The sequence below is a fragment of the Panicum virgatum genome, chromosome 3K, assembly GCF_016808335.1.
Source record: "Panicum virgatum strain AP13 chromosome 3K, P.virgatum_v5, whole genome shotgun sequence".
Classification (NCBI taxonomy): domain Eukaryota; kingdom Viridiplantae; phylum Streptophyta; class Magnoliopsida; order Poales; family Poaceae; genus Panicum; species Panicum virgatum.
The window spans coordinates 6,372,796-6,386,489 of NC_053138.1; the positions used below are offsets into that span (position 1 = coordinate 6,372,796).

The 13,694-nt window shown below is 46.4% G+C and overlaps 1 protein-coding gene and 2 long non-coding RNA genes across 5 annotated transcripts; 1 reads left to right on the forward strand and 2 right to left on the reverse strand.

Moving 5' to 3' along the window:
• Positions 1–3,386: 3,386 nt before the first annotated feature.
• Positions 3,387–4,508, reverse strand: LOC120697105. The gene is made up of 3 exons (XR_005684365.1): positions 4,191–4,508; positions 3,907–4,041; positions 3,387–3,578 (listed from the first exon to the last, which is right to left on the reverse strand). It is a non-coding gene; the product is annotated as an uncharacterized LOC120697105 (long non-coding RNA).
• Positions 4,509–8,493: 3,985 nt separating this feature from the next.
• Positions 8,494–10,834, reverse strand: LOC120697108. 2 transcript variants are annotated; one of them, XR_005684368.1, is made up of 3 exons: positions 9,892–10,834; positions 9,478–9,573; positions 8,494–8,970 (listed from the first exon to the last, which is right to left on the reverse strand). It is a non-coding gene; the product is annotated as an uncharacterized LOC120697108 (long non-coding RNA). The 2 variants fall into 2 exon arrangements; XR_005684367.1 differs by having other exon boundaries at positions 9,478–10,834.
• A 144-nt stretch (positions 10,835–10,978) lies between these two features.
• LOC120697107 lies at positions 10,979–13,527 on the forward strand. Of its 2 annotated transcripts, none has more exons than XM_039980241.1 (5): positions 10,979–11,159; positions 11,408–11,474; positions 12,045–12,209; positions 12,299–12,404; positions 12,652–13,527. In XM_039980241.1, exons 2-5 carry the CDS (start codon positions 11,457–11,459, stop codon positions 12,783–12,785), a joined length of 423 nt encoding a protein of 140 aa, XP_039836175.1. In that variant the 5' UTR covers positions 10,979–11,159; positions 11,408–11,456; the 3' UTR covers positions 12,786–13,527. The 2 variants fall into 2 exon arrangements, with proteins under 2 accessions (XP_039836175.1, XP_039836174.1); XM_039980240.1 differs by having other exon boundaries at positions 12,640–13,526.
• Positions 13,528–13,694: the final 167 nt, after the last annotated feature.

Here is a 13,694-nt window from a genome sequence, read left to right on the forward strand (position 1 = left end):
TAGAACTCTCGGCTTGCTGCACGGCAGCTTGCTCGATGAGTGCCTGTGCCTCGCGGCGCAGGTTGCATCCCGAAGGCGTCGATGGCTCGGGCATGGCTTGGAGTAGGTAGGCCGCAGCGACGAGTTTCTCGCCGGCCGTCTTCAGTTCCGGAGGTTTGTCAACGTTATCGTCGGCCAGGATGCACTCCCGGGCAACGCGCGCCGCCGCCTGGGCATGTGCACCACGTGCGGAGCGCTGCTGCTCGAGCGCGGTGCGTAGCTCCTGGGTCTGCCGACGTTGCTCGTCGAGCTTGGCTTGGAACTCTTTGAGCTGTGCAAGCTGTGCTTGCCGCGCCACTGAGCTTGACGAAGAAGAAGGGGTCGCAGGCGGCACCACCGATTGGTTCGCCTGTGCGTCCGCCCCACCGTCCCCGTCGTCTCCCAGGGCGTTGTCGTTTTGCTCATCCGCAAGATCAGCCATGAAGCACTCCCGAGTGGGATTGTACTCCCCCTCACTGGAGTCCTCAGAGCAGGTGAGGCAATAAGCCGTCGCAAGCTGGAACGAGCGGAATGCGTCAGGGTTGCGGACCCCGGAGTAGTCCTCGGCCTCCTCGGCCGTGAAGTTGTTCATGAAGAAGTTGACGTCGTCGGCGATTGAGCTCGCCGTTTCGGGGTAGGATTCGTCAGGGGACAATGCGATGAGGTTGCGGATCGACAGAAGATGATGACCCGGCAGATCCTCATACTCGGTGAAGTTAGAACTGATCGAAGAAGCATATGTCGCGGTATTGCACATCCCGAAGGGGAAGGGCGATGGCGAGGTCGAGCCCCCCCTGGGAGGCACTGGTACTACAGCAGTTGATGGTGCCGGCGCAGGCGACGCCGAGGCACGTGATGTCGAAGCGGTGGCCCCGTCGGGCGCGATGCTGAGCTGCGACAGGCCAACCTCAACCCACGCGGGGGAGCTGTGGCGTGCCGCACGGCGCCGCTACGCGCGTGCTTGTCGCGAACGGTGGCCCGAGCGCCTGTCGCGCTGGGCTGGTGAAGTCGGAGGGACGGGGTTGCGTCTGGGCGAGAGGAGCTGCATGAGGTAACCATTGCCGGTTGCTCTGAACTTGAGACTCCCGAACCAGATCACGAATCCTGCTGGGAGCGGATCCGAGATGCCCATGGGGTGGGTTGGATCTACCCGCCATCCCTGGAGATCAAATGGGAACAAAAGAGAAAATGTCACGCAGTGCCCCCTACCTGGCGCGCCAACTGTCGGGGTTCCGACCCGGGGGTCCGGATCCCAACTAGTAAATGCTGCGTGTTTCCTCGTCCCAGATATTGATGCAAGAGGCAACACAGTAACGCACGGTTTATCCTGGTTTCGGCCGCGGGGCCGTACGTCCAGTAAAGGGGTGTGCGAGGGCACTGTATTATCTTGCACCCGGAGTGCTTGTAGTAGGGGGTACAAGCAAGGCGAGAGAGGGAGGGAAGCTCCCAAGTCTCTGCTAGAAAGGGAGTTGGTTGAGATGTGTGCGATGATCGTGAATGCGGATCACTGTGGTTGCTGATGTCCAGAACGTCCCCCCTTAATGGAAGCCTGCCTCCCCCTTTTATAGTCACAAGGAGGGGCGACGTACATGAATAGGGGAACGTGCAAGTCGTCATCTTCCCTCAAATCGTGGGGGTGCAGTGGTTGAACACTGTAGAAAGTACACTGTGGGGCATGGCGTCAGGCGTGGCGGTCGTCCTGATGTCGCCCATGGTCTTGCGGAGATCGCGCCAGCATCTTGTCAACCCCAGCAGGCGGCGTGGTCGTTGCTATAGGATGTTCAGTCCTCCAGACATGGCGTTCCGTGGGTCCTGCAGGTCAGGGCCCTGCGTGCTCCAGCGGTGGCAGGGCACGCGGCGGTCTCGGACCCCCCAGGACGGAGTGGTGGCGTGCACATCAGGAGGTCCGGGAGACACGTGGAGGTCCCGGACCCCTCGAGGGGGAGGCCCGGGACTCCAGCTGCGTGTGCTGTGCGTCCCTCTTGGAGGGGCACATGGCGTCGTCGGACCCCTTTCCAAGCGGGAGATGGGTCCGGGGCCATGCGCGTGATGAGGTGGAGTCCGGACGGCCGGAGTTGGCAGAATATTACGGGGAGCAGTGCCGAGCACGCTCTGTCCCGCGTCGCAGGTTCCACAGTATCGCTGCAGTGCCCGGGATGGCGAAACAGTGACCATTGTTGGCGGATGAGACTCCGGTCACAGCCACTGTGGGGAATGGCGGTCTGACGCCGTCTGTCCTGAGCACTATGGAGGAGTGGTTGGCACTTAAAGCCTCCGTACGACGGGCGGGTGAGCGGCAGGGCCCTTTGTCCCTTATGCCGAGGGGTGGCCTCGAGCGAGGCGGAGATGAGTTACCTGCCCGAGGGGGGTTCGTTGCCCTCGAGCGAGGCGGAGAAGGTTTGCCTGCTCGAGGGTTGATTCGCTACCCTCGAGCGAGGCGGAGATGCGGGGCGTAGTCGAGGGTCCCGATGGGAGCCCTCGAGCGAGGCGGAGATGGTTCCGTGGGCCCGAGAAGGGGGCGAATAGGCCGTATGCTGGGCTTCTTTGAGTTCTTTCCTTTCTTCCAGATCGGAAGGAGGCCGTGGGCCTTCGTGGGCCCACTTGCCTTAATCATGTGTCTGCGTTTTAGAGTGATCTTAGTACCCCGATTAGGGTGTCCCTGATCGTGGTACCCGACAGAATTCAAAATGCTCACAAAGTTATCAAACAATAGTCACTTATAGCGTGGGATTTGCTTTCCCAATTGGTGTCGGCCGTATGGTCGGCCTAATTTACGGCCGGCCGTACGTTAGCTAGATTTTTTTTTGAAAGATTAATTAAAGGGGTTGGCTAACGTACGGCCGGCCGTAATTTAGGCCAGCCTTACGACCCGTCCCTTTTTAGATAAGCGGGTTACTAGATTTTCTTATTTGGCAAAGAACTGCTAGATCAGGAAAAAAAATAGTTGGCACCAGTCATGATTAATGTTTTCACCAAAAAATCAGACATGTACCACTGTGGCACCGTCCCTCTCCTAATTTGCTTGCTTCTAGATGTTTAAAAATTTGCAATGACAAAAGCAACTTTTGAAATCTCATAAGCAAAATTATGAAAATCTGAAAGCAAATTTGAACATTTACAAAGTTTCACCTCATCTAAATTTCAAATATTCACATAGTTTCAAAACTACAACCACATACAAATCATGATTGCCTCAACTGTTGTACTGCTGATTACAGCCGATGATTAAAACTACCACCAAACAAAAAGATTGGATGTACTACAACTAATATCAAGTTACACATGAATAAAATCAAGCTAGGTTGAGGTGCAACTAAACTGCTGCCGATGATGATCTGATGAACTTTCTGATCACCAAACACCAAATCTGTAATAAAAAAGGAAAGTCTTTATTTCACTATGGATCAAAAATTGAAAACTCTAATTAAACTCTGGATATACAAAAAAAAATGTTAGCAGCCTTACAGATGTAGAGCATGTTATAGTGTTGATCTGTTGAAGAAACTTGCAGGTAGAAAAGAAAAGTACATCAACCAACTTATGAACACACTTTTGGAGGACTAAAAGGAGGAAAGGAACACAAATTAGTGAAAGAGTAGCAAGTGCAGTTAGTATCAGGAGTAAAACATCACCAAGGCTGAATACTTCAGTAAACAAACATTGCTTGAACTTTTTTTTTTAAGATTAGTATAATTGCCTAGATAAATGCATTGAGTAGCATACATGAAATCAGAAGAATTGCCTAGATAATGCACTAGGTTGCCTAGCTCACTGATTAAAATATCATTTAGCAAAATAAGACCCCTAGATAAACAGGTTCATATGACAACATAGTCAGGCAGTCAGAAAGCAAGATGGAGAAAATGACTCATCGTAACGATGTATTACCTTCAACATACACATGGGGGAGCTGTACACACCTCCACCATGACCACAAGCTGAGCACCCACTGAGCCGTAGATTGCCCTTGATAGGTTCAACGGCTAGAGCTTTTCTAAACCACACTACTGTTTGTCCCGGTGTCTGTCAAATGGCTCCAATAACATACAAAACAGAAGTCAACAACACATGGAGATAGCAAAAGTTCCATCTCTATAACAGTCATCAAGTCAGTTTGGGTTGTTTTTAACAGATACTATAGAGGGGAAAAAGAAAAGGCACAAGATTTGCACCTTCCGGGAGCAGTCGCTTCTTTTCCTCCCCAGCTATGTCCTCAAGGGTGCAATTGTACCAGCATTCTCCCCCGGTGGTGGACCGCCATCATGAGGATCACATATATGTGTTCCCTAGTGTTGACGGTAAAGGAGGCTCAGCAAGCTACCAAATAGAAACATCAAAATTAAAGCTACGGTTTATAAAACACCCGCAGACACAATTCTTGTGAAATTGTATTGTTAAGCCTAAGTAGAGCAATATTATTGCTTATGGAAACTGATATTATTGCCTACCGGAACTAATATTATTGATGTGGCAGTCCCACCTAAATTAATCTGGCTTAAGTGCGCTAACCATCACCGAAACGGTAACTAGGGTTAACACGCATTTAAAACGGAGTAATTCGGCAATGCTGTCGGGTAAAATCCCGATTAAACCACTTGAAACAGGATCGACAAAGCAATCCAGAGAATGCAACATTCCACAAATTTTACTATACAGAGTATGAAACTGAATTATTATTACAAACCGAGTTTGAATTTATAAAAGTACAACAGAGTTCAAGTTTGACGAAAAACAAACGAAAATCTAGCGTCGAAACCAGACGTCATGATGAAGCCCGTACATGACGTCAACCGTAACCTCCGATGTACCACCTGAAAAACAAAGCCACAAGCAAGGCTGAGTATACTAATACTCAGCAAGACTTACCCGACTAAGGGTATACTTAGCCATTAATCTAGACATGCACGGCTTTTGGCTTGAGGGGTTTGTTTTGCCGAAAAACAGTAAAGAGTATATCCTTAATTTCAGGTTTTATCTTCCAAATTCTAGTTCAATTAACCATTCTAGGTGAGCATCTATCCAATAGCATACATGGTGAAAACAATTATCTTTTATCATCCAACCAGCCAAATTCATCATCATCATCATCTTCCACTTCTTACTCTATGTGGCAAAAGGGTTAAGCAGTCTCATTGTCCGTGAGCGGCGGAACGATTCGAATAGATTTTGTTAACCTGGCCAGGCAGACCTAAACACACATCACGTGGTTACTCCCAGAGTCACACGTGCAACTTTTCCCTTCAATTCCCGCTTCATGGAACAGGCCCACCGCCCTCGACTACAGAGCCCGGCTCTGCACCCATCATCCTAGATGAGACCAAAGTCAAGACAGTGGGGAGGTATGTTCCTGCCTCGGTTCAATCCAGTACTTAAGCTTACCGATTACTATATTCTCGGCATGTGTCTAGTACGTTCAAACGCTTAACCACCACTACCACACACTGCGGCCTTAGCATTTTCTGCACTAAACAGACGGGGTCTTATCCAGAAACATAGTACCCTGACCCCGCCCGTAGACCTTATATTCTGCAGTATGTAGTAGAGAACCTATTATCTCGCGAGCGGCAGGAAACCACTCGACTTTTACCGGTCCTAATTAGCAGGGCATCTACTCGCACTTAACTTCTAGTAACCAATACCTGGGTACCTAGGATCATGCATCTAAGGTTCCAGTCAACTCCTATAAACGTAAATGCACAGATACATAATAGGAACATAATTTGAATAGCATTTAAAATACTGGGATCGATGCACCGGGACTTGCCTGGGAATAACACTAGGTCAGTGTTAGTTAGAGAATAACTGCTCAGCGAGCATCTTCCTTCGGTCGTGCACATCGGGATCCATCCGTCCATCCTCTAGACGTGTCCACCATACACCGTCTTCTGGCTCGGCTCTAATGTCACATCCTTCACATGGTTCATCTATCGTATCTAAATGAAATGCAACAATGCATATGTATGAACTCAAGAAAAACGACACACGATGCATGAGTGCTCCTGATGCAATGCGACTAAAAAGAAAGACATGACTGGGCAATCATTTATCGAGTAAGCACCGCAATCAAGCTCAAAAGGAAAAAATGGGTTGGTGCTACAACACGAGAGTTCATTCAATTTTTTTAACCTGAAGTATTTTCTTTAAAAAGCATTACTACACTTGTTTAAGAGAAAATTAAGCAAAGATATAAGGCAATCAGGAGCAAATAGAAGAATTTATTTAACTAACAAGATACATAGAACCAAATGATATAAAAGTAACCCGCATCTAGTCTTTAAAAAGAGCTAACAAAACTTATACCAGATCAACTTATACCAGATCAACATGTGTTACTAACATTAAACCTGTAGAAAAGAATTGCATAGCAACACTTAAAACAGGAAAGCTATGGCTAGCAACTATACAAAAGCAGAAACATGACTTGCAGCCTTAAACTTGTAACCAAATTTTACCAACATGATAGGGTTTTGATAAAGCATGCCACAAAAATTTATTAACATTTTTAGTGATAACAGAAAGCAATTATTTTGGCCTTAGCAAGACAAGTGGAATAATTAAAGATCTACCAACATGCATACAACTTATGGCCTGAAAACTTTATAGTGAACTACACATGCAATTATGGGGTTACTACGCAAATTTCATAATTTTTAGACTACCAGACCTTCAGATACAAAATAAACGAGCTTAAACAAGCGTTAGGCATGATTAAATCAATACATCCCAAAAACATTAAACAAACAGCAGGTTAAATATTTTTCCTAAGTTCTACATATCAAAACAAAGCTAAGACAATTGGTCCTATATTTTTAGCATGCTCCTAACTCTATTTATGCATTTAGCAAACCACAAAAGCATTTATCTTGCATAAATAAAACTGCACAGAAAAATTTGTCAAACAACACATTTCATGATTTTATCAGATAGAGCATAAAAAGATGAAGCTAGCAAAATTGGTTTTGCATTTTTAGCATTTTTCTACTATTTTCTACGGATTTTCAAAGTTTGCAGCTAAAATATTGAAAAGGCCCTTCGCGACACTATTCATATGAGTCTATGGTTGTGCAGATAGCCCCCTAGAATTGCTCCTATTGTTGTACGAAGTCCTTGACGCAGATGAGAGCAGAGGAGGCGATGGGGACCTCGATTTTGGCGAATTCGCTCACCGGCAGCTTGGGGGAAAAGGGGGAGGAGCAAGAGGGCGGCGAGGTAAACCTGCTGGTGGTCTCGATTGGGGTCAGGGAGGCCAGAGTTGGGCCGTCCATAGGAAGGTATGGGCGGCGGCGGCGCTGTGCAGCGGCTGCGGCGTTTCGGCGGTCGAGAGCGAGCGGGGTCGGGACGGGGAGGACCAGTGGGAGTCGGAGGAGGTGGTGGTGCTCTCTGTTTGGGAAGGAGGGGACCGCAGAGGTGAGCTCCACGGTGAGCTGCTAAGGGGCGGCGGCCATGGTGGAGGGCTGCGCTCGTGGGCGCAGGGAGGGAGCGAGGAGGGGAGCTCGGGCTCTGGAAGAGGCAAAACGAAGAGGAGAAACACGGTTTGGCTTCGACGACGGCTTAAGCGGTGGTGGAATGGAACGGTGAGGCGACGCGTGTTGGCATCGACGTCGAGAAGCGGCGACGGCGCGAGCAGTGCAGGAGGAGGCTGGGTGCGTGTCGCGCGTGGGAGGTGCCAGGGAGGGTGGTTTCGACAAAACCAGGGGCGCCGAGGACGGGTTTGGCCGGGGGCACGGCGCGTGGCCGACGGCACCGGCGTGCGGCGGCGAACGGCGTGAGGGAGGGAGAAACAGAGGAAAGAGAGGGAAAGAGAGAGATGGAGGTGATGGCAATTTTGTAAATAAAACGAAGTTCAAAACTCCAGTTTGTAAACTCAATTTTTATCCTTCTTCTTGGCCTCAAACAAAAAACTTTTGAATACCAAACTTGCTTAAAATTTCGAGATCTACAACTTTCGTTTTAGGCACTTTTTCATTTGAATAATGGTTTGAAAAATAAAATTTGAAACTTGAGTGCATTTGAAAATATCCTATACTTTTCGGAAATCAACTTTTTCTCCCATTTTTGTGTAGCAACTCGAAAAACTTTGAACACAAAAGTTGTTCGCCATTTAAAACTCTATAACTTTGGTTTTAGGCAAAAGTTCATTTGAGCAATGATTTAAAATTCATTTTTAAAACCTGTTTGTTTCAATTTAAAGATATTTTAAACATTTAAAATCTTTGATTTGAAGAACTCGTCATTTCATGTACAAAATTTCATTTTCTCACTTTGACTTCATCTTGGCTTTGATTTATCATGATGTTAGTGATATGCCAATGCAATTTCATATGCAAACTTGCATCATTTTAGAAATTATTTAAGTTTTCTCTCCTGTTTTCAAATGCACACAGACACACATACACATAAACATTCATGCATACACATGCATTAATTCAAGGTTTCCTATTTAATGATGCATGATTTGGTGCTAATTACTCTGAATTGGCCATTTAAAAACCTGGGCCGTCACAATTGCCTCTGTAGAATATTCTTGAGAACCAACATTAAAATGCCTATACGAGATCGTAAAAGGACATTACTAACCCAATTAAAATGCTTATGAGTTTTTACCAAAATGCTAGTTGATTTAGCATAAGTTTCCTAAAAAATGCTAACACAAAATAGTACAACTGTGAGTAGAAACAAATATCAGTTAGTGAAGAACCTTAATGTTGCTTATATGTACAATACGGTTGCAAATAGCTCTGCTTATGCTTGCAGGTTGCAGCTCGCTGCTGGACAGCTGCTTGTGCTTACTGTCGTGCGATGGTTCCAAGTCGCTGCTGCGGCTTCCCAGTGCAGCTTTGATGACTGCCCCCGGATCCATAGCCTTGATGGGCTCAGATTTAGCGAGGCCATAGAGGCGCCGTCCTCGAGATGGAGGCAGGAGCCGGCGGCGGCTCCGAAGTAGTTTATTGCCTAATGAAGTATATTGATTTATAATCAGGAACCATAATATTTCCAAACTCCCTCTCATATTATTGCCTAGCTGGTAACTATAATTTTGCCTAACAAAATACATTATTTTGCCTTGTTATAATTATAAAATTATATAAAATAAGAACCATATTATTGCCTAGTAAACCATGTATTTAATACCTGATCTAGGGAACTGGGATATATAATGGTAGTATGTATGAAAACCCCTTTCCTTTACAGTCATCTAGGGACAGTTTAAAAAGGCTCTTCACACTGCACTTGTGCTTCTGGATTTAACAGAAAATGATTTGAGAAACTTGCAGCATATTGATTGACCAATCAAAGCTAAAACATCTAGCAACTAGGAATGATTTTCCGTATACTGAATCTAGCAACTATAGCTGGATTATCAAACTATAGCTAGCACCTAGCATACTTTTATGTAATAAGCATTCATAGTTGAAATACAAAAAGGATCAAAAACACCCGGAGCATCTAGAAGTATACCATGCAAATTCAAGCTCGTGCTCATAATCACTTGACACATGTCACCCTCCCTGGCTCCTGCTTAGAAAATGTTGAAGGACACAAAGCTCCACCAAACTATGGCAAACATGACAGGAAAATGAAAAACAGAAATAAGTTATAAGCTACACCTAGATACTATCATTATTAAAGCTAACACACGTGCAGTATGCATAACATCTACAAATACCATCTACAGCTCGATCAATCGAGCAACATACACCCTTTGTCCTGTTGATTAGGAAATAAAATAGTAAATCAATACATCTACAGGCTCTGTGTTTCTAGCCAAAGGGTAATACTAGCATGCTGTAAGATGAAAAGCTTGCATTGAAATTGTGAGGAGATGAGATAACAACTACTAGTATGCAGAACGAACAAAGGGAAGGCACTCACGAAGAAGCTCCCCTCGCCCATCTGCAGGTTCTGCATCTGTGGCCGAAGGGGAGTGAGTGGGCCTTCACCACGGTGCTTGAGAAGCTGCCTCCATGCATCACGCACCTACACTGGTTTGCCTACGCGCAGTGGAACAGAGCTCACAAATCACGGCCGTCGTCCCGCTCGCCGCGTCGTACACCAACCCCAATGCCTGCTCGTGTGGCTGCTGTCCCGCCGCCTCCTACCACGGGGCATAGGGCTCGAAGTAGCTGTGGGGGGCGAGGCACCCGGATGAGGGGGAGGAGGATGCGGAGGTGGTCCTCGAGCTAGCTAGGGAGGAGAGCAATGGGTGGATCTGAGCAGCAGTAGGCGGTGGATCTGTGCAGCTGCAAGCGATGGATCTGAGGAGGGGAGAGGGGAGGGAGAGGGGGTGAAGGGAAGAAGGGGGAACACCCGGAGTGGCAGGGAGGCCGTCGAGCCGCACTAGTGGAGGAGCGCGGGGAGTGCTTCGTCGTCAAAGGAGTGGCACCCGGGCGTCGAGCATGAGGCGGAGGCGGGAGGCGGCCTTGATGGCGAGCCAGCGTCAGCAGATGAGGGAGCAGTGCTTGCAGTTGCCGGAGCCGAGCATGCCGAAGACGAGTGCGAGGAGCTCCTCGGGGAGGCCGGCGATGCGGTCCTCCCCGCCGACAGCCTCGACGACGGAGGCGAGGAGCTGCGGTGTCATCGCGACGATGGTCGGCGGCGGGGGTGAGGGCTTGCGGCAGCGCAGATGTGGTGGGGCACGGGCCCTTGAGGGCGGCATAGGCGGATCTGCCAAGGAAGGGGCAAGCGGAGGGGGGAGGCGTGGGTGGCGTTAGGGGGCGGAGAGGAATGAGAATCCAATTAAATGTGTTAGGGGGCGGAGAGGAATGAGAATCCAATTAAATGTTTTATTGGATGTTGATGGATTCAGTCGGCCGTTCCAATCAACAACAATACGGCCGGCTGCAAAAAAAAAGTCATTACCTTAATTAAATCTGTCTTTTACATGTGCATCTTGTGATCTTGTCACCTATCATCAATACCGCTGCAGCTTGCAGCTCCGCTCTGTGACAGCCTCCCGCTCAAAGCTCAGGCAGTCAGGCCTCAGGTTCATCTCCTCCCTCGGTTTCTTAAACCTTTCCCTTCTCACGGACTCTCTCCTCCCTTGCTCTTCCTTCCCTTTGCTGGCGGCGACGACTTGGCGAGCGGCGGCGCCATTTGTCACGTCTTCGCCAAGCCCTTTGCCGGCGACGAGCATCCTCCAGGTATGCCCGCCCCTTCTCTTTCCCTTCTGCTGTGCGAGACGGAGCACCCCAAACCCTAACAAAACTATTTGTACTCGGATCTCAATCCAGTTACAATATATTACCTACTACGATTTCGTTCGCAAAAATTATCGGGTGTACATGTGTACACCCATGTCCTATGCTGGGTCCGCCCCTGCAGCCCTGTTGTCAGAGCGTTTTGTCGAAAGAATTATATGGCGGAGCAACTGATGTTTCATTCATTTCAGAAGAAGAGTGTTGCTCTCCAGCGTAGGCGTGGTAGCTTTATAAATCGAAATGAGGGAGGGTTCCCAGGTGAGCTTATGTACTGTTCTACTGTTTATTTTAGGGTGCAAATGAACTGTATGTTTTCATTGGAAATGATGGTGCTGTATTCCACTTATTCAAATATGTGAAGTACTGTTCGTGAGCAAATTGTGCAATTCTGTGCTTTCTTTATGCCTTATATAGCACTTGGGAGATGTTAAAAGTTCCACTGGGATGATACAGAACATCAAAATTGATTTTTGCGAGGTAAAGAGAAAAGGATTTATGTTCGATGAATCTATTTCATTCATTTCGCTAATCAAGTAAGCATGTGTTTACTGTGCTGAATTTTTGGGAAAATGTTATGGAGATACAAGAGGAATTTTCAGCACTCGGCTCTATGCTAGATTGAACATTTTCTTTGTGAAACCCGTACTCCCTGTATGTTTGTGTGAAATATTAAAAGATAACTTGCTCATTGAAGGTTGTTTATGCTTTGAGCTTCTATTTGTGTTTTATATGGCTCACTGCATCAGTGACTCCCGTGCTTTCGTCACTTGTAGGTGTTTCTTTTCTATTTTACTTCAATTTAGTATCACCTTTTGGGTCCTCGTGCAGGATATTGAGAGCAAGGAAAAGGTGCAGTCACTGGTACAAGGTGGTAATGAAGAGCAAGCTGAACATCTAAATACAAGAGTCACTGGTGCACATGGAGGAGATTCTGGTTCGTTATCAGCTTCTAGTAATGATAATAAGAAGGTTTCTCGTGAAGACATTGAACTTGTAAGATGAATATGTTCTATTTTGCATGTTGGGGAATGCCTTGCACTCTTATATTGTTTCTAAGTAACCAAATAAAAACACTTTTGCAGGTTCAGAATCTTATAGAACGTTGTTTACAGCTATATATGAATAAAGGAGAAGTTGTTAGAACTCTTTCTAATCGTGCACGAATAGAACCTGGTTTCACAACGTTAGGTGAGGTTTTCTTGCATTCGATACTGCAATTTGTGAATATATAGTACAGTAAATTGCATTTCTGGTCTTGCTACATCACTAGACTTGTATAACTATGTCGATAGAGGTCACTTGGTGCTTTTTGCCAGTTGGCATAGCATGATATGCTGAAGTGTCACTCATGCTCATCTCTTCTATCACCTTTTTCCATGGCTGTGTGCATGAGCTGATTGTTATGTTGCCATTGGTTAACATGTTGCCTCACAAGCTTATATCTGGACTGGTGTAATGGTGGCATACAGCGACCTACTTAAAAAGAGTACTGTCCTACATTTGAATTTTTTTAGTTCGGCGACCTTTATGATCTCCCAGTTAAGTTTCATGTTCTCCAGTGTCATTTGATATATATATTTGCTCAATAGATGCCCTATGCTCCTTTAGGCTGTCACCTGCAAGAGCAGCACCTGCTTTGCTTACCCGTTTCAAGTGGTATTACCATATTGTACCTGGCTCTTCCCTCTCCAGAAACCACTTTGTGCTATTGCCCCCTACTTTACAGAGTTGAAGCCTATGAACTGCCTGATTAGACATCTCAATGAGGGCAATGGTGCAATTGTCCCTTTAAAGAATGCAGAGTATGAGAGAAAAATGTAATGTGACTGGGGATGAAATGGAACTGGCTACCAGCTTGAGTGCTTCAGAGTTCAGAGATCATCACCAATGTATCAATCTGGAGTTTGCAAGCAATTCCTTTTTTTTTGGGGGGGGGGGTGTTAATTACAGCAATTTCAAAATCATTCCACATCAAGCAAATAAATGATTCATAAGATGGGAAGCAAAATGTTGGCAAATCTTCTTGTCACAACTGCATAAAGTCTTGCAATTTAACACTAAATTTGAACTGAGCACTTGCATGGGTTTGTTGCGAAACCTTCTGAAGATTTATTATAAATTAGCTAATGCAGCTTGGATAAACATGTGAAAGTGTGGCATACTTTTGGTCACTTTTCACATGTTGACTGATTTCTTCTTTCAGAAATTGATTCTTCTTTGCTTTGCTTTGTCTCATTGTGGATTGATTTCTTCTTTTGGAAATTGATTCTTCATTACTCTGCTTTGTTTCTCATTATTGAATACAAATGGACACTTTTTCAGAAAAGTTCTATGGTCTTTCTTATTCAACAATGCCACCTGTTGCCAGTGCAGTTAATAATATGCCAATGGGATGCCCTGTACTTCAACAACCTGGAATGGCTGCTCCAGGTCAGCCTCATGTTAGTCCAATGGCATGTGGCCCACCAAGCAGTCATG